Source organism: Sphaeramia orbicularis, chromosome 5 (assembly GCF_902148855.1).
Source record: "Sphaeramia orbicularis chromosome 5, fSphaOr1.1, whole genome shotgun sequence".
Lineage (NCBI taxonomy): Eukaryota > Metazoa > Chordata > Actinopteri > Kurtiformes > Apogonidae > Sphaeramia > Sphaeramia orbicularis.
The window spans coordinates 26,351,433-26,379,022 of NC_043961.1; the positions used below are offsets into that span (position 1 = coordinate 26,351,433).

The 27,590-nt window shown below is 38.6% G+C and overlaps 1 protein-coding gene across 5 annotated transcripts in view; it reads right to left on the reverse strand.

The window, feature by feature from the left end:
• ppfia4 (PTPRF interacting protein alpha 4) overlaps positions 1–27,590 on the reverse strand; it is a 73,832-nt gene that overhangs the window by 24,951 nt on the left and 21,291 nt on the right. The window contains exon 1 of one of the 5 annotated variants that reach the window (XM_030134405.1): positions 10,967–11,355. The exons of the other annotated variants lie outside the window; for them this stretch is intronic. Coding sequence (XP_029990265.1) covers positions 10,967–11,029 — 63 coding nt within the window. The 5' untranslated portion in view covers positions 11,030–11,355. Of the gene's footprint in view, positions 1–10,966; positions 11,356–27,590 lie in introns of those variants that run through there. 5 annotated transcript variants of the gene reach the window in all.

Here is a 27,590-nt window from a genome sequence, read left to right on the forward strand (position 1 = left end):
AAGAGATGGCTCCATTAACTTTAATAGTTCAGTAGAAGGCTGTGATGAAACTGCAGCACTAACCTGCTGTGTGTTTGGTTTTTACAGTATATAAACTTTAATGGTATTTCACCTGGCCATTTTTCTTTTGGGGTGAACAAGTTCTTAGAAATTTACAGCCATCTTTGACGGCAGTGATGACATAATGACACAACGCTATGAAAAGCATAATAATGTAATGCTTCAAAACAATGACACCACTGTGATTATCAGACCGGTGAGGAAAATAGAAATCTGGTGAATTTAGGCAAAAAGATGTTTGATGATTTTATGACTATTAGAAGGATCTATGACTGATAAAATATCTTTGTATGACACTGAATATTTTCTCTTGCTGAAAATGATAGGCCTCACCTGGTGTGGTCTGGGATTACAAAGTCTACATCCTGTCCTGCTCAGATAAGTCATAGCAGCAGAAACTGATCCTCTCATGTCTCTTGAGTTTCAGTGAAAGAAAGCGGTAAATTGTTTTGTTTTTTTTTTCTTTCTTTTTTTTTTTTTTGTTGCCTTGCTGTTATCTACATTGGCTGTTTTTGGTCGAATTACCCACTAATTGGAAACAATTGATTTATCTGCTGTTTTTCACCTGAGCTCTGACCTGCTGTGATGTCAAAGGGCAATGGGAAGTTTCCTCCAATCCATGTTCAGTCACTTTCTCCACAATTTTCTGCTGCTCTGTTATTCTGTCTTGCATCAATTAGAGTTACACAGACTGCAGTATATAACAGAGAACAAGCCAGTGGTTCACACAGTAATATTTGTCATGGTTTGATCACAGTGGAACACAGACTGGTGGCTGTTTGTATACAGAAGTGTGTACATCTGTGTGCACATACACAACCGTGTGTTTCTGTTAGTGTAAGTGTGTGCATATTGTTTGAACATCTCTTGGAGCTTTGTTGGCATTTCCTGTATGCTTGGCTTTGGTCCAAACCAATACCCAGAGGCTTATGCACTCTCTTCTTGTCTATAGTTTACACAGACTTTTTGAAGTCCTGATGCTCCCTGTAGCCATGACACTGCACTGTTGGTCTACTGTTTCCCACACATGGCCATCATGTTAGATATGGTTAATAGATGCTTCGTTTAAGTTGACATAAAGCTACGGAAAATATGGAGGAATGTAAGAGACTGTAAAACCTGCTCTGGACTGCCAAGTTTAACCCATAAAGACCCAAATATCCACCACTGACCGAAACCATCTACTGATCTAAAATGTTTAATAACTTCTGATCCACTAATCCTATCAATGCATGTAAATAATTGGTGTAAAATCCAGTTTGTCATCTTTTCATGGTCATCAGATATGACCTATTTGGACATTCAGAGGCTCCGTAGTGAAAGTGGAAACACCGTCATCCTCTACAACATTAAGTCACCAGTAAAACCCATGGAGTTGGATAAATGACAGTGGATAGACACACTTGTTTTTACATTCAGTTAATGATATATTTTACTGAAAAAGTCACTTTTTCTTAAGTTTTCTCAGTTTTTGATATAATAACCCTCAAATGTAATCTCACCATGATGATTGCAGTACATGATCAGTAACATAAACATAGGAAAATACCTGATTTTCACTGGAAAATGCAAAATACAGATGAGAATATTATGATAAATGGTGATAATTCACTTAAAAATGGCCAAATAGGGAGAAAAATTTCTTTGGGAACTGCCACAAAAGTAGCATTGGGTCTTTATGAGTTAAAATGTATCTCCAGCCAAAGATAATGTTATGGTTTTAGAATAAGATGTAATTGTTTTTATATGTGTGTTGTTTTCCATTTGTGCTGGATCACACTATAGAACAAGGCAACGTTAATGTAGTGATGGAGTGATACATATCCGTATTAATTTTGCATGTTATGTGAGAAACTATGCACATTCAGCCACGTAACTTAATGCCACTACAGTATAAGTCTAATAATAGTCTCACATGCTGTAAATATACTTAAACTACTGGAACCGATCCCAGCTGACATAAGGATAAAGCAGGTGCATCCTGGATAGTTCAACAGTTCATTTCATGGCTGACATGCAGAAATGAACAACTATATACCTCATATTCACACCTACAGGTACATTAGAGTGACCAATTAACCTATTAATGTGTCTTTGGACTGTGGGAGGAAGCAGGAGTACCCGGAAAGAAAACAAATGCAGATATGGGGAGAGCAACGCCACACAGAAAGGCTGCAGCCAAACCAAGAACCTACACTGGAAAAAATCAAAATCTTACCAAGTGTATTTTTCATCATTTCTAGTCAAAATATCTCATCACACTTAAAATAAGACATAATCATAAAGAGTAACTTTTCAGTGAGATATAAGAACTTATTTTTGGACAATAGATCTCGAAAATCTTATTTCAAGAAATCTTACCAAGATAATCTTCACTTGTTCCATTGGCAGATTTTTTGCTTAATTCAATTTTTTTTTTTTTTTTTTTCCCCGCTAAATTCAAGCAAAGAAAAATCTGCCAATTGAACAAGTAAAAATTATCTTGGTAAGATTTCTTGAAATAAGATTTTCAAGATCTATTGTCTGAAAATAAGTTCCTATATCTCACTGAAAAGATACTCTTTAGGTGTCTTATTTTAAGTGTGATGAGATATTTTGACTAGAAATGATGAAAAATACACTTTGTAAGATTTTGATTTTTTCCAATGTAACCCTAACCATTTACATGCTTAATTGCTGAATAATATAGACTGTCATCGATATCATAGATGACACACACATATTTAGTCAGCATCAAACAGTTGTAGCTCATTCATACACTGCTGTCAGAACAGACCACATTACACCAGTTCTAAAATCCATATGCTGACATAGTTACAGAACAGTTTTTAATGTCCTGCTACTTGCCCACAAATAAATGTTTAGGCTCAAAATTTCAATCCGGCTTTACTGTATAGAAACTTCAGAAAAATAAGCCACTTAATAGTAATTTAACATTGATTTGACAGCAAAGAGCATAGATTCCCTATATTTTATAACAAAGTGCATTTCTAACACATCTCACTTACTAATAAGCTTAAATCTAATAAATTAGATTAAAGGTATATTACAGTAAACTTGTGGTATCATATCTGTGTGCTGTTTATAATATAGATGCACAGGGAAGTCTGGCAGCAATGTAAACTGTAAAACACGCCTACATCCGCAAAAACAAGACATGAAAAACAGACATGTACCAACTAAACTGAGTCAGATAATGATTGTATAAAATACGGAATTAAAATCTGAGTTAAATAAGCTTTCACTTTGATACAGCTTGACACAAGCGCACAGATTTCTCAGATTTCTATTGATCCTGTCTATCACAATGCAAGCAAGAAAAAAAGTAAAGGGAGTGACTGAGGAGAGGGAGGACAGGGTATAGGAGGAAAAGGGGAAAATGGGTCAGCCTGTTCGTTTTCCCTTCTCTTATTCCACAAGGGCACACCAAGAGATAGGAGCTCAGCCCAAATCCACCAACAGATGTTAGAGCTGGCCGATTCTTCAATCACGACAAAAAGGCTCAACAGGCCACCTCTCACACTCTGCAATTCACCCCTTCATCCCTTCATCCCTCTGTCTTTTAGGAGCTTTCTTCATGTCTCTATGAATTGTTTCGGCATGACGAGGCAAAGTATGGATTAAGAAAGTGTCTGAGAATAGAAAAAAAAAATGTCTTTAATGAATTTTATACAACAGAATAGACAAGCGCTATGTATAAAATATAACACATCACCGTCTAGTGTCTACACACAAAAGAAGTCCTGTTAAATTTGTCATGAAAGCATTTCTAACGCCTTCCCTCAAGCAGCTTGAACTATTTTTTTTGCTATTTTAACTATTTATCTCTGTCTAAAACACATATGCAATCATTATAAGCGCTAACCCCCGCAAACCATGTGAGTGTCGAAAATCCCAGGATGTTTATTCAGCTTCACGCAGCAGTCAGACACAAGCGCAGCTCTGTGGCACCACAACCTTGACATCTGTCAGAGAGTATATCATATAGAGCAGGGAGAAGGTTCTGGGCGTCTGGAGGAATCCGCTCCTTCTCCCTCCAACCACAATGTGAGATAGCAAGTGGTTACCAAACACTGCTGAGCCCAGACATTGTAAAGGGATTTCTTCCCTTCGCTTCCTTAAGCAGTTTGGGATTAAAGGATGAAAAAAAAAATGCTGTGTGTGTGTGTGTGTACAAGGAAAGAGAGGGAGAGAGGAGAGGAAGAGGGGGGGGGGGGGGAGGAGATTGGAGGGTGGTCGGATAAAAAAAAACAAACCTGAAAAATACATTCAATCACACACATCCAAAAAATGAAAGTTTTATTTTCATCCTTCTGCACATGTTTTTGGGTTCATGGCTGTGTATTTGTAATGGCACTGTGGAGAGTTCACCTGCACTACACACCTGAACATCGTCTGAAAGTGCTGATTCATTCAATCTGGATTCCCCGCATGATAAAGATTATAAAGGGTATCGTCTAGAACACAATTAGCTGAAAACTGAGCTGGATATCTATCATCTCAAAGCACTCTATTGTCTTTACAGCAAAAAGTAGTGTAAGCATAGGAACTCATGGGAATTTCTAAAAGTTACAAATGAAATGCAACTCTGCCAGACAATGTTTTTTGCTTTTCAGTAACTCTCATGATTCTTAATATTTTCCCGTTATCACAAAAATCACTTCCACAAGAGATTTCTTTGCTTACACACAGTGGTCTACACATGGTCTGGTCTCAAAACATGTGATACAAACACAGAAGCAGAGAAGAGAAGAGCAGAGTAGTGGAAAAGCAGCCTCCTAGGGGAGCATTTCTACAGAATTATGGTGCCTCTAGCATGGAGCTGTGACAAAGATTGATCTAATGTACATGTTCACAAGTGCTTAACACTCACTTTCTGCAATTCGATCACTTTTTTATCAGTAGGATCATTAAGAAAGTGAAGAACATCCACCTCTACAATATTCTTAACATAACTGAACTGTGCATATGCTTTTGGTATGGAGTGGGAGTGGGTCATTAAGTACAAGGCTCCAAAAACAAATTCATTTCTTTGTATAATTTTAAATGCTATCTGATGTTGGACTTGTGTGAAAAACATACAGCAGGATGGGTTTGACTGAAACATGACGGGAAACTTACATGTTCTGCAAATATGTCCCTGAAAGCATTTAATATGAATTTATATACAGTGACAGTAAGAATTGAAGTGTGTAACATACCATAACTAAAACATCATAATGGAAGTACCACTTGATACTCATGTTTAACAATGTGTATTAAATGAAAACAGATGCTTTTTGTGTTGTTCACTCACATTAATCTTGGAGTAATGTGCTCCCAATACAGTGATGAGAATATGTACATAATTTTTGCTTTAAAAAACCTTATAATGAGGAAATCTACTCTATGGAAAGATTGACTTATTACCTATAGCTCAAGGAACATATCTTCATAAAGCGCTGGAGAAAATGGCTGGACTATAAACAAAACAATACATAATTACTACCGTATGTCATTTAAATATTTTGTGTTCAACCAGTGACCCCTAGCTTCTGTATTGTATTGTCTGTTAATAAAACAAATAAAAATAAAGTATTAAAAAAAATATATATACAACCTTATAATGACATAGAACATGTCAGTGCAAATGCCTGGATGGACTGGGGTGGTTTAGAACAGGAGTTTATATGTGGCAGTGACAAAGACAAACATCCAAATAGATCATTGTCAGTATGCAAAGTGATCAGTCAGAGGAGAACCTGTCCAGTCACTTGTCTGGTCACTTTAATTTCCATTCCTCACAAATCCCAAATTTTCCCCAGAGGGCTTTACAATCTCAAAGTCTCCAAAGCAGAGTTCACATGTAGGTGAATGTTGAGCAGTTGTGGGTGTGTACAGATGGATGAGCCTGTGTATTTGTGCACAGGAAGCAGAAATGTTCCTTCATGCTTCCTGCATGTGGATGTCACTGTGTTTTCTCATATCATGTGTACTCACCTAGTTCATATGTGTGCACTAATAATTGTAAATTTAACACTTTAAAAGCAAAACTGAACAAATGCATGTCAGTTTTCTGCAGTCTGCTGAAGAAAAACAGAAAAATAGTAACTGAAGTATGTAAGGAAGGCATCAGTCAGCAAAGTACTTTAAAAAAAAAAAAAAAAAAGAAAATATTACACTTTATCACAAGTGGAATGCATTGCAAATTACAGATAAGGAGGTCTTGGGAAGAGTTCATACACTAAGTAACTTCTAATATGTGTGGGTAGATTAATGAGATATGAGGCTGATGCCAAAACAAACCCAAAGTGATCATCTGTCAGAGTCTGACCATGGTATCATGGGGCATTCTTTCTGTCAGTGGGCAGCATAAAAGGAAAAGATCAAAACATGTAACTAAGCAAGAAAAGAAAGAGAGAGAAACTGTAAACATGACTATTAGCTCGTTCACACATAATATGATTAACAGGGTAGAGACGGAGTATATGATATAATTTATGCTAATGATTACAACCACAAACATTCCACAGGAACACTGTCTAAACACACTTCTTGTGCATTATGATGGCATTAAAAGCTTAATAAGACTGTGAAATTTGCTTTCCATAGCTATTAAATTCTCCTACTGACAACTCTGCCACAGTTGGAGAGACAAACTATGCAAATTTTCGACTATTTATCAACTATCCAAAACTATTTCTGGAACATTTTTACAAAATTATCAGTTCTGGTTTTCTGAGTTTTCATTATTTAAATACAGAAAAAAAAAAAAAAATAGTACTGTTTGCATGTGCAGTCTTTACCACCTTTAGCTTTGTTGAAATGAGCGTATATATTAATTTCTCAGTCTCTTTTCCTGAAAATCCACTAGAAAATATAGGAAATATGTGCACAGCCTAAAAGACACACAAACTAAATGCAATGGATTCTAAAGTCGCTATTTAGTGAGACCCCTGAGCCCATGACAAGAAACAGCACAAACAGCAACATCTGGCATGTGTTAAATGAAACCTGGTATAAAGCATCAGAAATTTAATGCAATAAATCTCATATTACCTGAACAAAATTGTTAAATGGAAGTCACATTAAATCCTATCACTTTGGTTTATAAAAGCTGTTTTTTCCTTCAGAGATTTTTGTTTTTACCGCTGTACATGTACATCCCATATATCCAGACTGTATCTTAATACAGAGTCTGAGAAATGCATGAGTGTGGTCATTATAACTTTACTAAACCAACAAACCTAATGTTGGACTAGGACGTTTGCACAGTACTGTACATTTAACACTGAAACTAGACATTTATTTAGGGCAATGGCTACTGCCACAGTACTGTGGCATGAAATATCGGTTTGTCTATGGCCACAGAGCCAATCAAATGTTAGCATTTGTACTAGTGCCAGTCATGGATACTGTTAAATTAACTCATTTGCCTCTTGTTGCCACAGTACTGTGGTGATGTATGGCGTATACTTCAGTGCATTCTTTTGTATATTTTGCTACCACAGTACTGTGGCAATTGATGGAAGAAATGACAAATTAATGATAGTATAGAGGGAATGCACATACGTCACTTCCCTCCTGGGCCACGCCCCTCTAAGTCAGACTGAGTGGCAAAAACAACCTGGCTCAACATGGCGGAGCATAGCAATAACTACAGCGAGACATGGAAAAATGTGGAATATAACATGAAATTAAAGACAATTGAACTCGACATGGATCCATACATCTACCAAACAACAAGTGGTCTACGAACATTGATATGTGGCCGGAAATCACGTATCCTGACATTTATATGAACCTGATTTCAACGCTGGGAAAATACACAGTGCAAAGCCTGAAAGCATACAAAAGACAAAGAGTTGTTGACATCCTCGTCATCGTTAATTAGAGGATTACAGCTGGTGAGTGCTTTCAACATACTATTGTTTTTGAGGTTTTCTGTCAGTGCAGATGTATTTTCCTGGTGGTGATAGCCAAGGTAAAGGCCCAGCAGTAGTGCTCACAGTTCACTACTGATTTACTGGAGTTGAACCCTTAGTATTGACCCAAGTGAGTGTATGATCTACTGGTACTTTTGATATTTAAGTATAGTTAACATCAAATACTTGATACAACACAGCTACAACAGCTTTGTGCTAGAGTACCCCCTTATTTGGAAAACTAGGTTAGCCTCAGTTTAAGCTAGTTCCGAAATTATGTAGAGCACAAGGTTCAGAATCACACAATTGAAGACAAAAACATATCAGTTATGAAATATAGAACTAAATGACAGATGCTAACATTAAGAGCTTTACTAAGAAATAACATTAGCCTAAACAATATGTAATTTAAGGTATGATTTTACGCAAGAATACGGCATAAATTAACATTACCTGACATGAAATGGCAACCACAAATCCAGGTTTCATTGCCTGGATTCCAGTGATTTCTACAAATTGCAGCAATCCATCTGCTTCTTCTGTCTTTGGCTTTAGGTAGCCACTAAAACAATAGCTCCGAGTGCTTTTTAAACCTATTTGTGCAATCAATGGCACAACAGCTCTTCCTCATTTTTTAGATTGTTCTAAAGTTTTTGTAGCATTCAAGCCAAAGCTGCTACTCATGTCTTTCTTTCTGCCACTCAGTGGACGGAACCGCGGTGACTTCCGCTAGTGGTGACGTCACGTGCATACCGTCTATATATAGTATAGAATAGGAATTATTAATATAAATGCTCTGTATGTTGTTTTACAGCAGTCTTTGGTCTGTGCAGTCAGTGAGATTGAGGCTTTTCGGGATGTGACATTTCAGGATGTAACAAGTTACCAGTCTACACATAAGGAGGGTGCTGATTGGCTCTGCGGTAATAGACAAACTAATATTTCGTGCCACTGTACTGTGTCAATAGCCACTTCGTTTATTTAATTATATCAGCAGTAGGAACACTAATAGAGCCAGAAGGTAGAAAGTATTATTCTGAGCCATGCAGGGATGTGTAACTGCTTCTTAAATGCAAATAGGAAAGATGTAAAAGATGAAGTTTCACCACTAACTCTGAAATGCTGTTTTACAAAGAAGCAGAAGAAACTGAACATGCCTAGTCTCTGACATCTCATTGCTAATCGTATAAAGTGACTAAGCTCTTTTCAAGACACTAAATTAACTCTGATGTGAATCGTGGTAACTCACTAAGGAGTGGCTGGCTGAAGATGGATGCGGAATCGGAGTCTGGAGAATGAGTGAGTCCCAGGGGGGATTCAGGTATCACAGCTCTGTAACTCTTCACCACTGCAGAGGGAATGAGGTGGCAAACAGCGGAGCAGTGGACCCGACCTTCCTTTAACACGTACACGAATTATGACACACTCCGCCACGACACCTTGCCTGGGTGTTGGCCTTAAGTAGGCAGTGACTAATCTGTTGCCAGGATGCTACATCGCACACTGCTGCCATTGCTATAGCAACGGCTCATTAGGAAAGTGAAGTGTTTGAGTGGAAGAAGAACTTTGCATGAGTGTGTCATCAGACAAACACACGTACACGTACCCATGCAGGTATACGCACTAAAACACAAACATGTACAAAGTCACTGGGAGATATTCTTTCTGTTTCGTAGTGTGACAGCTCGTGAGACCGTGGAGAAAAGCAGCTGACTGCCGCACTTGACAGATCTCCACCCCTGACTTAGGCTCTGGAGGAAATACTCTCACGGAAAACTTTCAAAAGCTTCACTGTCTGCTTCACAATGCACAATGAAGAGGGGAGGGGAGGTTAAATCAAAAAGCAAACACATTAATTTCTTAGAATATACAGATGTAGTAAAATTAGGTGTCTGCATAATCAGTGAGACTCATGAGTAAATCAGCCTGACTGAAGTACATTAGGGATAACGCCAATATGACTGAAACCCTGCCAACTCTGGACTCACTTCTGAAATGCTGATAACACAACAACAAATATGCTCAGCATACATAGAACTCAGTAAATCCCTCTCTGAACACCTTTTCAGAGAAAGGGGATTTCTATGTAAAATCCAAAGTGTAAGTGAATCTAAGAGTTTTAACCACTTTGAAGGGGTTTCAAGAAAGCAATAACTTGTTACTTTAAATATATATATACACCAACAGTCATTTAATAGCTTGATAACTGGCCATAAAGTTGATTAGCACAGCAGTTTTACAGTGATGGAGGAAGGCAGAGCTGATACATCTGCCTCAGTTTTTCCAAATATCATTTTCTTATGGTTCAGCATAGAGAGAGGTGTCAAATCCCTGCAAGGTTTCCGACTTTTTCTTTCCTCTGTGCCCATCCATTGCCTGAGCCCAGAATAGCATCCATTCATCTATCCCAGTTTTCTTCAGTAAAGCAAAACAAAACCTACACTAGAAAAAGGGACCAAGATTGAGAGGAAGGAAGAGAGGAGAATACTTCCTCTGCTTGGATGAAAGGAGAAACACAAAGAGTTTGTTTCATGCATCAGAGAGTGTCTCTCTTCCACATGTGCTGTAATAAACACATGGCAAAGCAAGCATGTGCAAGAGAAAAGAGTAATATTCCCATGAATGCAGGCTATATATTTATCAGTCTCCCTTTCTTGGAGGTTTATACTTGCAGAAAACAACATGAACCAGAGAAACTCTTTGTGGAGGGGCGTGCCGAAACACAGTAGCACTTTATAAACCGATATGTGATTTGCATCAGTGAGAAGCATTAATCATTCTTCGCAGCTTGATTGAAGCATGGTGGTGAACAGGAGGAGGAGGAGGAGGGGGAAAAAGAGGTGGAGGGGAGGCCATATCTCAGTCCCAGAAAAGAGTCATCAGCGCTAAAATCAATACTCGGGCAAAGACATGTGGAAACCGCAGAGAGAGCTATTTGAGCTGAAGACAATCTTTCACTGGCAATATCCACAAACTGTACTGTACAAGTGCTGAGTCCCTACCTGGTACATGTAGGTGTTAAAGTGGGTCCCATTCTGAAGGTGGATCTTCACTGTTGGGTTCATGTTGGAGGCTAAACATATCAGATGCCCCAGTAAAACCAGCTAACCCCATAAACAGAGACAGAAACTGGGAAAAGGGTGGTGCAAAAGAGGGCTAGTTCCTCTGAGTCCTGGTCGATACTGAGTGTAGCAGGGCTAGATGAGATTCCTCTGCTGCTCCCTCTGCCCTCCTCCGGGGAATTAACACTCCACTAATCAGCCTGCTCTAACTACAGCCAATAGCACGGGATGAGACACAAGAGGGACGAGGGGTAAGAGAGGGAGGAGAGAGAATAGAGGGCAAGGAGAGAGGAGATAAACAGGGACAATTGTGATCTTAGTGACGGAGGAAGAAGTGCTGAGGACGGAGGGATGAGGAGGAGTGATCAGCTGATGGAAGAAGCAAGAGGCTGGGTTTAGACAAACACTGCTGGGGGCTCTCGCCACCTGTTCTCTGATGTAAACACCCCCACGCTAACACACATTTACACCCATGCAGTTTCGAAAGTTAAAGCACTCAGAGGGGAGTTTTTAAGTCACATTTGGAACTAATGCCAAGAATTAGCATGAAATTAAACGCTCTATTTCCCCCTAATAAAAACTCCAGTCGCTGCTTACTCAACACAAAATTCAAGAGACCCATTTTCCTCCAGCATGACATTGTGCGTACTGATTCTTTCTATTTTTAAATGGCAGCCTGTTTCGTCCCTCCTTTCTCAGTAGGATTTCACAGAGCACGCACTTGCCTGGACTCTGATGCATCTTTTATTCAGCAAAGAATATCCACTGCATTTTTACATTGGAACTTCAGTATCATCAGCCCACTATGGATACAGTCTGACTCATGACTCCTGAGTAGTTTTGGTGCCCTGGAACACTTTAGCATTAGTGCAACGAGAAGTTATGAACATGCTTGTGAAAGTTTAACAGCATGATGACATCACTTTATTCAAGTGGGAGTTGAAGTTGTAATGCATGACGTTGACTTCTTGCCATAAAGTAGGTTAATTCATTATTTTCCCATTTTACTGATGCATGTATGTTTATATATTGAACAGACCTGAACACAGCTTCTTTTCTTCCTTTCCCATATCAACTGTTGAGCTCAAATGCATGAAATATAGAAAATATGCATGAATATTCATGAGAGAAAACTGCTTCATTAGTTTGTGTGTACTTGTTTATGCCGTAGGATTCAGCTGATGTGTGTGATGGAAAAATACTTATTGGCCTCTTAGTTGAATATAAGCCAAGTTTTATGATCGCGTTTTAAATTTTACAATTGTGTCCAAATGTTCTTTAAGGGAGCAATACTATACTGTATATGTTGCTTTTATATATTTTCTGAGACTCCCCTTGTGTGTGGCAGCCAGTAGAGAAATGAAAAGAAATAATGGGAAAGAGACAAAGATCTGCAGCCTCTCATGAACTGTTAAAGATTTCCATTCATAGTTCCCAGGGCCACCAGGAGAAACCCTTTAAGTTTCAGTGACTTTGCTTGATACGGATATTTGTGACATTTTAAGAATAAAAAAATCACTCAACAGTGCAAACACACACCTCTATCAAATGTTTCCTCTTACACCTTATTTGACTGTACATTAATTTAACCATAATTACCATTTTTTGACCATTCTTTGAATCTTATTCTACTTTCCTCATGCTTTATTATTCACTCATTCTATGCTTCAGAGTTGAAATGCTTCCTGACTATTGGTTCACTTGCACGTACCTGGTTGTCAAGGAAACAAGATAGAGCAGAAGATGAATCAGTGAATCCCACAAGTTTCTGCTCATTAAAGCATCCTTTAGTTGTAGTGGTGACTGCCACCATCAACTGACAACAGCTTGGAACAGGCTCCAGCCTCAGTTTCATTCACTGAGTAGCCAAACACTCTGGCCACTGTTACTACTGGGTTAGTGGTAAGACAGAGACCCCTACTGGCAGCACAAGGGGCTCACACAAAACAGTGGCAAGTAAATGAGTAAACCAGAGCACATTCTCCTAGAGAGACAGGCAAAAATTTGCATGGGAGGAGGTTTCCAGCTTTGGAGCAATAAGAGGTTTCCAACGTCTGTCTGAGGAAGATGCACGAAAACAAGAATCACAATAGGAGCTGGTAATAATTCATGTTTGTCCTCACAGCCTTGACATCAGTGGGAAACAGACTAGGCAGATCTGGGGATTTATAGTCAGAGACAGAAACACAGGAGCATCTGAGCAAGCACACACCTCACCACAAGGCACACATACACAACAGCAGCATGAACAAAAACACAAGAACTTGACACATTTGCGATGGCATTTTCTGCAGCGAAATTCACAGAAGTGGTGAGACCTCTGACTTTTTTATTTTCTCTCCTATTCTCTCTCTCTCTCTCTCTCTCTCACTACCTAAGTCTCTCTCCTCTCGACGCTGCCTAACTACACTTGATTACTTCTTTCACACTCTATCCACTCCAGCTCCTCCATGCTTGCTCTCTCATCCTTTTTTATCCTTGCTTCTTTCTCTCTCTTTCTCTCCTCCATATTTTTCTCAAGCGTTGCTAATCTCAGCTGAACCTTCCCTCGACGGAGAAGCCATTTTACACTATAACATAACATGGAGCAAAAGGCAGTTTTTCCACTACTTCTATGCCACCATCAACACAAATACAAGGGAGGAAACAGGCAAACACATTGTAATTAATTGCATATATATCATACACAAGTATGACACACTGTATATAACAGGCCCAATGACTTAACCAATAAAACAGTCCACTGATCATTTTACCTTGTGTCAGGAGTTTAAGAAATAATGGAATTCTATACTATATTTGCTGTCACTAAAAATACCATAAATAAGACTGTAAGGTAGATAACAAGATAGTTTCAGTAATTAAAACTGAATTCTTGTCACAGGGACAGTGACTCCATCTCAGCCTTCACTGATGCCTGAAACTAAAGCATTTTTCTACAATATTTACATATAATAAAACATTCCCCCCTGTAAATCGCAGTGGAAATGCATAGATTAACAAACCTTGGAAACCTTGATTTATATGTGAGGTCATTATGAGGGGTCTAGTTGTAGCTTGATTGGCAAAAGAAGATGCCCATACAAAGCTTCAGTGTGCAATAGTGTTTGGTGTCACTGGATAAAACGTCCATAATTACCTTTCAGTATATTACACTTGAAATAATCTGACAAGAAACAAGACACCTACTCTTCACTCTGTTTTCAGGCTATAGAAAATACACCCCATAACATAAAATGTTGGCTGTTTGCAGGTGTTTTCAGAGAAGTTATTATTAAATACAATATTAAATATTAAATACATGATCGGAAGCATTAATTATCCACTGTTAAGGTGACTGTGTTCTACTACACACTCACCGGCCACTTTATTAGGTAAACCTGTTCAAAATATGAGTACAAATACTGAATCAGTTAATCACATGGTTCAATGAGGCATGTAGTAGGTATATTTGTATAATTTTTATAACTAGTCCTGTCAAACGATTAAAATTTTTAATCACATTAATCACAGGGTTGCTGTGGATTAATTTCGATTAATCCCGATTAAACATCACTCATTTTTTATCTGTATTAGTTGCATTTCTTTTTGCATGAGCAAAAAGACTCAAGGAAGAAAGGAATATATATACACTTAATGACTTAACACCCTGAACAGTTTCAACAATACAACTTGACACAACTGTTCCGTCTTGGCTTTCTTCGTACTCATATTTCCATCCAGAGGGCCAACGTGCTGTTTAGCATCTTCCATCTTTATGGGTTGGTTCTGCTGCCTGTCACTATCGGATCAACTGCCCATTTACACATGCGAGACGGTAACTCTTGGACAAACTGCACGAAATGCGTTGCCAGAGATGTTCAGTCATTCTGCGCTGCAGGTGGGTTGAGTTCATATTTTTAATCAGATTAATCATGATGATGGATTAATCTGTGTTAATGTGTTGATTTTGACAGCCCTAATATATAACATGATATGATAGTATATTTAATGTATATTTAGACATGTAGAGATTGTTATGAAGACCTGCTGAGATTCAAAATGGGGAAGAAAAATTATTTATGTGACTTTGAATGAAGCAAGGCTGTTGGTGGTGTTATTGGTCTACTGGGATTTCCAAATATAATCATCTCTAGGTTTTACAAAGAATGGTCCAAAAAAGAGTAAATATCCAGTGAGTGACAGTTCACCCTGTGAAAATGCTTGATGTTGGTACCAGAGGCCAGAGGACAATGGTCAGACAGGTTCAAGCTGATAGAAAGGCAACAGTAACTGAAGTAATCACTCAACACAGCCGAGGAGTGAAGAAGAGCTTCTCTGAATGCACAATCACACATCTAACCTTGAAGCAGCAGCAGAAGACCACACAGGGTACCACTCCTGTCAGCGAAAAACAGGAAACTGAGCCTACAATTTACACAGTTTCACCAAAATTTGACATTGGAAGACCAGAAAAATATGGCGTGGTCTGGTGAGTTGATATTCACATGATATGGACAGAATTTAGCATTAACAGCGTCAAAGTATGGATCCTGCCTTGTATCACAGGTTAAGACTGCTCGTGGTGTAATAGAAAGTGGGATATTTTTTAGTATAATTTGGCCCCATAGTACCAAATGAGCATTGTTAAAATGCCAAAGCCCACCTGGGTATTGTTGGAGACCTGGTCCATCCGTTTATGATGCTACTGTACCCGTCCTGTGATACACACTCCCAGCAGGAAAATGTGGCACAAAGCTAACATCATCTCAAATTGGTTTCATGATAGTGAGTTATGGCCTTCAGAGCCACCGCATCTCAATCTCAAAACAGTGGCTCTTAACTTTTCTGTTGCCAAGGCCCCCCTGTGTCAAATAAAAAAATTGCAGGTCCCCGGTATATATGACAAAGACACACATATGAGCACCGCAGGGAAATGTGTGTGATGTTAGTGTTAAAGACTTTTATTTATTATGCTACTTTTATTTATATATACATAGGGAAAAAATACAGAGGTCCCAATGATGGTGACCTCAATGATGTGTACAGCCATGCTACTGCCCAAAACTGCATTTTGATTGGTTTATTTCTTTGCTATTATGGGCTTAGGCAGTTATTTTATACCAATGAAGCATTACAATTTGACTATTTGTTTAGCTGGATAGATCTTTCTCTTATTTTTTTCATTGGAGTATTTTTCTGTATTTTTCTTAGAAACATTTGCAACCATCTCAAGGACCCCCTGGCAGCTCTCTGAGGCCCCCTAGTGGGCCGCACCCCTCCCCCGTTGAGAACTGCTGCAATGGAGTACCTAGGGGATGTGGTTGAAGGGGAGATCCATATCATGATGGATGGATGGATGGATGGATGGATGGATGGACGGACGGATGCATGGAATGCACAATCTCATAATTCTTACATTGAAAATTACTAAAATTTACAGACATCGTGGACTACCAAACAGCTCAAATAATGTACAAAGCTAAAAATAATCTATTACCACCAAATATCTGGAAATTATTCTGTATTCATGAGGGGGGTTATGATTTAAGGGGGAAAATGAACTTTAATGTTCATTTCATATATACAACCAGGAAAAGTTTTTGTGTTTCAGTCAGTGGAATGAGACTGTGGAACAGATTCAATATAGATTTGAAGCAATGTCCGAGCATGAAACAATTTAAAATGAGGTACTAAGACACGATCTTTCAGAGGTACAGGAATGAGGGAGGTGTTAGGTATCACTGGGCATTATAAGGATGTATATGTATATCTAGTGTATATGTATATGCATGTGCATGTATATATGTCTGTGTGTATGTATAGTGTATTATGGGTGTATGTAAATTATATTTATATTTCTTCGTAATAATATAGTCAGAAACAAAATAATTTAACAGTAAGTATCAGGCTTTAGAGTATACATATGTTTAGACTAGTTAGCTTATTATTATTAATTATTTAAGGAGAGGGTGTAGGAGTTAAGTTATACTTCTTGTCACTCCTTTTCGAGTCTGTATTTTGTCTTTTGTCTAAATGTTTTGTCTGTTAATTTCTTTTGTTCTTTTTTTATATTCATATTCGAAATAAATACTTCAATCAGTCAATTCAATGGATGAATGGGGAATGTTTCTAACAATGTAACGTTTCCGATAAAGTGAGAACATTTTGCTGCACTTTCTCAGAACAGCGTGAAACAGCATCATGCCATTTATCTTAACACTAATTTGATACGGACAGAAAGTAGAGAGCTGCAAAAAGAAACGTGTATTCACCGTTCTGGCATTTTCCCCCTTCTATTCCAGCCCCTGCAGCTTCAATGTCCGTTCAGTTTTAAACACACAGTAATTAATTGAGATAAACTATACATGTTTCATCAGCTCAGAGCCCAGAATTCACCACACTCGGCATCTTTTCCTCCTGATCACCACCTTCCTCATCACTTCATCTCTTGCTCCTCCTCCTCCTGCTCTCCTCATTGTTTTTTTTTTTTTTTTCCTCCTCGTGTCATCTCTGTCACCCCCTTCTCTTCTGTCCCTGTTTAAAGCACCTGTGTCAGCTCTGTCTCTCTCCCCTGCTGTCCTCATCACTCAGCCGGAGTGAACAGCTTAGCTTCCTCCATCTCTCCTTCACGGTGTCCTCCTCAAGCTCCCGGTCAGCCAGGAGGGAAGCCTATTACCAGTACACTACACACAATCATCGCAAACAACAGATGCATTTACAGGAGACATTTGTGCGTAAACAATCACATTTGAAGTCTACGAGTACTTTGCTCCAGAAATAAGCACTGCAGAATGTAGCCTGTGTAAATATATTCAACTCTCACATCTTGATAACACAAATTATTCAGAATATAACACAAATCTATTTAAAAACAATGTTATGCTTTGTCTAGCTATTATATTATACAATATACAACCCAATGCACTACATAGTTCCCTGGAAAATACACACTAACACACTCCAGAGACTGAACAAACTGTCTGTACCAGCTGTTCTGCTTTGTGGATGAAAGAATATTATGGTTTCAGACGACAGCAGGAGAGCCATCAAACACAACTGTATTAAAATTTATCCTCAAACTGATATAATTTCTACAGGACCATTCAAGAATTTTTTTCAAAAATCGTTTTTCTTTACAATACTTAACGTGGCTAAAACTGGATGAGCATCATGGGTAGCCTCGGTATTTTGTGTTTGTGCATGTTTGTAGAGGTCAGGAATGCTGCTCTTGCCCTTCACCGAGCACAAACTGCAGTGACAGGATGTAACCTTACACCACTGAGCATGTTTGAGAGTGTGTGTGTGTGTACTATTAGTCCACAATAACTGTAACTGTAATGATAGAGGCACGACAAGCACCTCTTATGGTGGCTGAAAGTGAGGCGTCACGCTGCTGTCCTGCCCTTCTTCCACACTCTGTCCTTTCTCAGCTTGAAAGACAGGGAGAGAACCATGACTACAAAACCAAGTGTACTTTGCCAGATCCTTCTTTTTTTTATATCTTAGATTATATTACTGAGGTTATTGGCTTTTGGGTTATTGAATTTCATTTCTCTCTGGCAGCTAAAAATAAAGACTATGCTTATTTGTGACAATATGAGGAAAAGTACATTGTTTACACACTTCGTTGGGGAAAAGTGACAAATTCGTGCAGCTTGCATATTGATGTTCTGTATATTGTCTAATTTTTAAGCTAAACTGCATTTATACAATTGATTAAGAAGCAGCAGTTTTACTATTCAAGGTGACACTGAGGTGCTTTGTTCCAGAATAGGGATGGAATAGTAGAATAATGGAGGTAATTTATGTCGATTAGTTGTTATATCGTTGTTAATGTGTCCTCACTACTAAAACCAAAAGGATAATGATAAAAACTGACCAGCCATTAGGGGTGTGTATTGGCAAGAAACTGGCAATACGATACAAATCATAATACTAGGATCACGATATGATATATTGCAATATATCACGATACTGTTAATAAGGCGATATATTTTTGTTTTGCTTCTTTTTTTTTTTTTTATATTTCCCAAAAAACTAACATCTGCCTCTCTCAGACAGTAAAAAGTGCTTTTAGGATGCTTGAACTAACCACTATTTAACAAATCAGTGTTATTAATTTCAAAAAACTACATGTATGACCTGCAGAATCACAATACTATTTTTGTCATATACAAACAACAGAGCAAAATACCCATGTGAATATAGAAATAAAAGACCTCACAGGATTCCCAAAAATATAAACAAAAACCAAAAATAAACCTCTGCCATGTCTGCATTTGAATAAATACCTAAAAATATCGATATACATTTTTTAATATCGATACAGTATCGTGAAATGAAATATCGCAGTATATCGTGGAACCGATATGTTCTCACACCCCTACCAACCATGGAGTTATACTGTTTAATTTTTACACTTAAAATCCTTTCTTCAGATTTTTTGGTAACAAATGCAACACTCATGCAAAAACAGTTAAGTTTAACTCACTTGATCATACTTGTACTGTAGGTCTCTGCGCTTACACACACACACACACACACACACACACACACACACACACACACACAAACATGCACTGGACCCTAGTAGTAGCATTAGCACATAGCATACGCTAAGAGCAGTGAGCTGCCATTGACGGTCTTTCAAGGACCAACCAAATTAACCCATATGTACATGTTTTTAATGGTGGGAGAAACCAGAGGAAACCAACATGGTCTGGAGAAAACAGACAAATTCAACATGGAAACAAGAATTGAACATGTGGGCCTTTCAACTGGGAGGTGGAAACACTAACCCCTACGCCACCACACTATTAGTTCCACATCTCCATGACATAAAACATGAGTCTCTTCCCGCTCCCACTCCAAATAAAAAGAATTCAACACATTTTGACTAATCCAGTTATCAATTATTCATGCACATTCCTATTCTAGCAATCCCCCATGTGGTCTGCAATAGTGCTGGATTCCTTCAAAACAGATACACTTTTATTACAACTATACACCAAGAAGGGAATACTTACTATAGGTTTGTAAACTATAAATGAAGGAGAAGGAACAAGTGTACACGTCAACAACAAAAAAAAAAAAGTTGATATTAGGGACATGAATGAATGTGTTTCTCCATGGTTTATCTCTATAAGAAGATTTGCTGGTCCCAGTTGTGAATATTCATTTGGATTCAAGGATGAAAAAAAAAGGTTTCGGTGGCCAAAGGTCAAAGCTGCTGTGATTTCATGGTTCTTGATTCTGATGAATGTCACATCTCAGGACCAAATTGAAGTAATAGTGTTAAATTTGACACAAACATTCACCTGGACTCAAGAATGAACTGAAATAAAGGTCGCAGAACTAAACAGGTAAATGTCCTCTGTAGTTAACTAGAATGAATACATCCAAAACAAGAGATATTAATAACAAACCATAAATGATTTTTATCTTATCAGAAGCATTCCGGTGTTTAATGACAATGCTGCTATTTTATATGGAAAATCACATTCACTTACCACACAATTTGCTGCTACAATGTCCTGGTATCCATTCAATCCATAAATAGATGTCCTTCATTTATACACATCAGCACTAATCAGTTCTACCATATGCTTCTGCTCCTCTAAAAATCTTCATAATGGTGAAACTTATAAAACATCATAGCCTTTGAGAGTGTTACACTATGATGGCAGCAGGAAAATGAAAGAGAGCATGAGAGTTAGAGTAGGAGAAAGAAAAAAGAAGTACAGGGAATGTAGCACAAATGACTTTCTGTCACGCAGGTTCTTAAAATACATTTCTAGTCTCATAGTTTCATATAGAAGTTTTAAGAGTTTTGCCCAGATCTGTGCACAGCTCAAATTTCCGTCTACCTACAGAACAATATGAAGTGTAACACAACTTAATTGACCTACAGAGTCAAGATTAAAAGTAACACACACACACAGTCAATGACCGCTGGACTGTTTCACTTGGCATACTGTATAAAATATGTGTTTATATAGTGTGAAAATCTAGGGTAGCTTCATAATCATGTAGTTCAATAGAGCTCTGGACAACAGAACGTATAAGGCTCTGCGATGGGCTTAGCAGAATGAACACACACACATACACACACTACTACACACACAGAGCAGCACTAGCAGCAGCACGCAAACCCTTAAAAATGATTCAACTCTAATCTGGTACATACTATTATGGCCATGGTATGAAGCATTGCAGCCTTATGTGTGTTTGCATGTGTGTGTGTGTGTGTGTGTGTGTGTGTGTGTGTGTGTGTGTGTGTGTGTGTGTGTGTGTCTGTGTGTGTGTGTCTGTGTATATGTGTGCACATCCATCACAACGCTCTGGATGATTTATTTATGAAATGTGATTTTTGTTTCAGGAGCTCTCAAGCCTTGTAACTCAAGCTCACACGCTCATTCACTCAGTCACTTGCTTGCACACACACAGACACACAGACACACACACACATGCACATGCACACACACACACATACACACACACTGGTCACTCTCAATCATACTTTGCTGTTACGCTGATGTACAGTATTTGCTCTACTAAGAAATGATTTTGTTTATTTTGGGATACGAGGATTTAAATCCTCTGGGGTAATATGGACATGTTGGGGGGAATGGGGTCATCTGGTGTGTGTGTGTGTGTCTATATTGTGTTTATGTGTGCATGTGTGTGTTACTGTGGCAGTCCCTTATTTTCCCATCGGTTTAATCCCTCACAGGGTACCATTTCTTCTCCTTATGACTCATACAGTGGCAGCTCATTTTCACTGAGAATGCCGATGCTTTTCCTCTCTATATGTTCTGTACGTATGCGTTTCACATATGCAACAATAATCTTGAGTAGCACTATTTTTCCTGCAGTTCAGTATTTGTAGTCGCTGTGGCTTGTGTGCGGCACACTTGTCAAGGCCAGTGGGTGAAAAAATGGAGGAGCTGGGAGGAAATATTTATGCGAGTGGGTGTGGCGCAGATTGCGTGAGTAACTTCTCCGCCACTTTTTGCTCTTTGTGTGTGTGCTTGTGTGTGTGAAGTGAAGTCGGTCACACTGAGTGACTGAGCGAGCTCATCTGTTCTGAGGGTCTATAAATATTGTAGATGCCATGTGCCTGCAGTAGACCTTCTCAGCAAGCTACTGTATGATGTCATCCTGGCACACCTTCTCACCAACACACACACACACACACATCTGTGCTGCCAAGGCCTAATATCCATGGCAACGCTGGGGTGTGGTATGTAGGGATGCAGAGCCCACGGCTGTTTAATGAAGGCAGCATCTCAAACACTAACATCTGAAACTTCCATATTTCCTTGTGTTTCCACTAAATCACTAATTTCCTTTGTGTTTTTGCCCTTTTCCTTTCTTCACATCATCACTTACTCCACAACATTTTTTTTCCAGATGTTCAATTTACTTTATTTTTTCTTGCATGATTATCTTCACTTCTTCCATGATTTCTATTTTTGGGAACCATGACCTAGAATTATTTCACCTGGCGGTCATTTGCACCCTGGAAAGATGAGAAGAGGATCTGAAATCCCTATCAGGTTTTTTCTGTCACATTTTCCTCTGGCATCATTTTCGTTCTGTGCCAGCTCTTCTTCATCATGAGGCTTTGTTTAGATGGTCATCTAGTGACACTGATAATTAATAAAGAGGTGTGATATATCAGTACAGATCTGATTTAGTCCTGTTATATCTTAAATCAACTGCACACGAATTAAGATGGTGTCATTTTTTATTACTGTTGTGGATTCTTTCCCCTGTCATCATGTCATGAGGCAAAACAGACAGAAGCTGATACATGTAATAAAGAAGTTGCATTTTCTTTTGTACATCAACTACCTCTTTTTTTTCCTCTCCAAGTCCATCACCGCTTTCATCGTCCTGTCCAAATGAACGCGGGATTCCTTTATACAGTCCTTCACTCAGACCCACTAACACACTGAGCTGCTAAGCTTTGGCAGCCAATCAGAAACAGCCATCAAGGTTGTAGCTTCACACATCAAAGAATACAAAAGTGTAGTGCACACACTCATACATCCTACTGCACATCCTACTGCACATCAGACACACAGAAACAATTACACAGGACAAAGTGTTTATATGGGAAAAAGTATTAACCACACTCATCACATGTTAGATGATATTCATGCAAACACACATGCACACAGTGACTGACTGTAGGTGTCCCATAGGACAGAAGGTGTCAGGAAGTCAACATCATCCCCTCCCTGTTCCCTCCCCCTTGTTACCATGGAGACTAAATTTGCAGGGCTTTGAAAGGTGAGAAGAAAAGAGAAAACCCTTAGTCTGCACGTGAACACACTTGCACACAAAGCATATATATAGTCTGAGAGAGAGGCCAACTAACAAGCAAAGGTGTTCCAAATGTAAAGGAACAGACGACAGATACTGACAATCGTATATTTTGGGTGTAGATATGTGTATGTAGGTGACTCTTTGGCATCATGCCCTCAGGGACAGGGGGGATCACTGGAGAGATGGATGTATATTCCGTTGGGTCAGCATTAAACAAGAGCCAACTGGATCTGTGGTGTATTCCCACTGGAGTGTTGTGTGGAGTCTGTATGTTTGTGTGTGAAAGTGTGAATGTGTGTGTGATAACAGTTGAGTACCACAGGAATGAAATGTCATTTGTAACAGAGAGGAAAGGAGAAATGATTTTTTTTTTATGACAGGAGTAAAAATAACCTGACACAGATGACTGGGACAAAATAGATGTGCTGACCTGTCACACACACACACACACACGTTTAGATGATCCTGCAGTAATAATAAATGCCCATTATTTGACATTGAAAGCAACAGCATCAGCTCTAAGAGGGGTTTTCATCTTTGCTATTCATAAGCATTTTAAGCTTTTTTATTAATATAAAAAGCTTAGTTAATAGCTTTTTTCTGTGAATGAAAATAAAGAATTAACTGGCTTGCAGAGTTGTGGAGGCATTCCCCCGGGTGTGTCGGTCCAAATGCTCTAAATCAGCCAGACTGGAAGGATTTAAGCAGCTGTGTGTGGAGGTTTGCCAATCATAAACACACACAGTTGTGCTGCATTAACTGTTAATCTGTAAGTGGCTGTAAAGATGGATGACTTGCTAAAACAGGAGGGGTATTTAACATAACACGACTAAAATTTCAGAATAAATACACCCTTTATCATGGGTGATATCAAGATCAATACAAAATCATGCATGCAATAAAAGGGAGCGCCATTAAATATTACATCCCTATTATTTACTGCTCTCAGTTTTCTTGTAAATAGACTTACACTTCCTTGTCAGTATGTTGAGATGTTTATGTGCAGAGAGGTCTATTAATTTGTCTGCAACAGGAATAGTTTACAGCTAAGGACAGAAGTGACAACAGACTAGAGATATGAAGATAAATATTAAAAAGAGCCTTATTTAACTAGAGTACATGTGTAGATGTGTGTATTACACATGCCACGATGCACCCACTGCCCTGGCAGAAAGTCCACAGCCAATCTGGACCAATTAAAGCACAGAACTGTGGGCGCCTGAGTGTGTGCGAGGGAGTGTATTTCAGTGTATGTTCGCTTCAGGGTGTCCGCCCCCCCATTACTTGGTCTTGTGCAAGATGGCAGAAAGCAGACATGAAGAGAAGAGAAGAGAAGAGAAGAGAAGAGAAGAGAAGAGAAGAGAAGAGAAGAGAAGAGAAGAGAAGAGAAGAGAAGAGAAGAGAAGAGAAGAAAAAGGAAGAGAAGAGAAGAAAAAGGAAGAGAAGAAGAAATGAGAAGAGAAGAGAAGAGAAGAGAAAGAGAAGAGAAGAGAAGAGAAGAGAAGAGAAGAGAAGAGAAGAGAAGAGAAGAGAAGAGAAGAGAAGGAGAGAAGAGAAGAGAAGAGAAGAGAAGAGAAGAGAAGAGAAGAGAAGAGAAGAGAAGAGAAGAGAAGAGAAGAGAAGAGAAGGAGAAAAGAGAAGAGGAGAAGAGAAGGAGAAAAGAGAAGAGAAGAAAAAGGAAGAGAAGAAGGGATGAGAAGAGACGAGAAGAAAAGGAAGAGAAGAGAAGAGAAAAAGGGATGAGAAGAGAAGAAGAGAAGAAGAAAAAGGAAGAGAAGAGAAGAGAAGAGAAGAAGGGATGAGAAGAGAAGGAGAAGAGAAGAAAAGGAAGAGAAGAGAAGAGAAGAGAAAGGAAGAGAGAAGAGAAGAGAAGCGAAGAGAAAAAGGGATGAGAAGAGAAGAGAAAAATAGATGAGAAGAGAAGAGAAGAGAAGAAAAAGGAAGAGAGAAAAGAAGAGAAGAGAAAAAGGGATGAGAAGAGGAGAAGAGAAGGAGAAGAGAAGGAGAAGAGAAGAGAAGAGAAGAAAAAGGAAGAGAAGAGAAGAAGAAGAGAAGAGAAGAGAAGAGAAGAGAAGAGAAGAGAAGAGAAGAGAAGAGAAGAGAAGAGAAGAGAAGAGAAGAGAAGAGAAGAGAAGAGAAGAGGTTTCCATCAGCTGCTGACATTCCAGCACTGTCTAAGACACAGAGAGGAAACAGGGGATCAGATAGGACATAGCAGAAATGAACAGATCATGATGACAAAAGGATGCGACTGAAACTGGAGAGGTAGAGGAAGGAGAAGAATATTGGAGGATGGCGGCGGAAGTAGAGGAGGGGGAAGGAAGGAGAGAGGGCAGTGTCTGATGCAAGCTGCAGAGCTTCATATGACCTTTATGTAACACAACTATGGGCACTTCCCCTTCGTCTTTTTTCCATCTTTCATTCATAATTATCTTGCCTCATTCCCTCTGTCTCATTTGTGAGGGGAAAGGTACATAATGGTGTTAAAATTACATCCAGGCGATATGGCCAGAAATGTTATCGTAATAAAATTTTCATGAGGAGTGAAAGTTGAAAAAAAAAAAACACAGATGGTTATTCGTGATGTGTTTCACAAACCGGAGATAGAACATTCAAGCAATTCTAAGGGTACAAAACTGTTTTCACCATCAAGATATGCATGTAAAAGTTAAACAACAAAACACTGAGTCATACTCATAATAACTGTCATTACTATTCTATCACCTGCTGACCTTTCATGGCTTTTAACACCTTTCACGGACTGTGTGTCGATAAGAGCATGTCCACTCAACGGACCACAGCACCATTGTGTCTATAGTGGATTTGCTAAATATTGTCAGTAAATCTTTAACTTGCCCTTATGAAATGTCACAACTGAATAGCAAGAGTGAAACACATAAATTCAGTATTTTACCAAGGTCGTGCATGTGAATGGCTCAGCTTCTCCTGATATAAAACTATAATACGCAGTAGTAAATGGACTAATATTCATCTCCGGGAACATGGAATATAAAGCATCAGACTGATCAAATTTGCTGTGGGGCACAAGTCTTAACCTGTTCAAGCTCAAACTACATCTAGTCCTGAACACTGCTAGTCAAATATAAACTAGTTAGGGTGACCTGTAGTTGAGGACACTGACCATTATGAACATGTACCCTGTTCAGTTCTCACTCTGAGTGATGTTCTTGCATATCATGCCCCTCTCTTTGTCCATTTCCTGTATCCTCTGAACCATCAAATAAAGGCACGAAAAGGAAGGGAGGGAATTTGTACTTTGCATTCTGGGAAATACGATAGCCCCAATCATTTTCAGCACTGAGGAGACAAGATGACTGATAGTCGAGGGAGGTGAAAAAAGTATTAAAAGAGGTGAAAATCACAACAATGTGGTCATGTTAAAGCTGCTGAGACGTCTTCATCACCTCTGAGACTTTCAGGTCTGTAGTCTTTATTTTTATGTATTTTCACAGTCTGATACTTTGATGATTTTACCACGACTGCAACTTTTTTTTTTTTACTTGTAAAATAATTTTTTAAAGTGACAAACATCATATTTGTAAATGACTGAAAAGTTACTTGACTCTCACCTGTCACCATGGACTGTAATACAATTTTTTCCCCTGAAATAGGGTCCCATGGAGCACAACTAGAAGGGGCGGGACTTATATCTATATGTGGGAAGGTGTAGCAAAGAACTGATCAATTATGTAAGTCTTTATGGTTAAACGGTTCCTACATCACAATTGTTGTGAATGTGTTTCCATTTATTCATGTGTATTTACACTTTTGTGAAAATAAGCCACTAACCATTAACAACCACTCCAACCACTCTAAGCAAGCAGAAAAACTTTATTACCCTGCCCCCAAAGTGGAGGCGTTTTTCATTCAGTTTGTTTGTTGGATGTTTGTTTGTGTTAACACTCTAGCAATAAAACTATTCGTTGAATTCATACCAAATTGGGTTATCGATTGCCAGTGACCCAGAATAGATGTCAATACATTTGGGAAAAATAAGTCAAAGTTTAAATTTTTTATGAATTTTTTAAAATCTTTTTTCCCATTTACTTATAATGGGCGAAATTTCAAATGTCTGTAGCAGCACAACTATGGGTTAAATTCATACCAAATTTGGTTTATAGATTGCCAGTGACCCAGAATAGATCTCATTACTTTTTGGGGAAAAATAGGTCAAAATTCAAATTTTAAATGAATTTTTTAAATCTTTTTTTAAACTATTCACTTATAG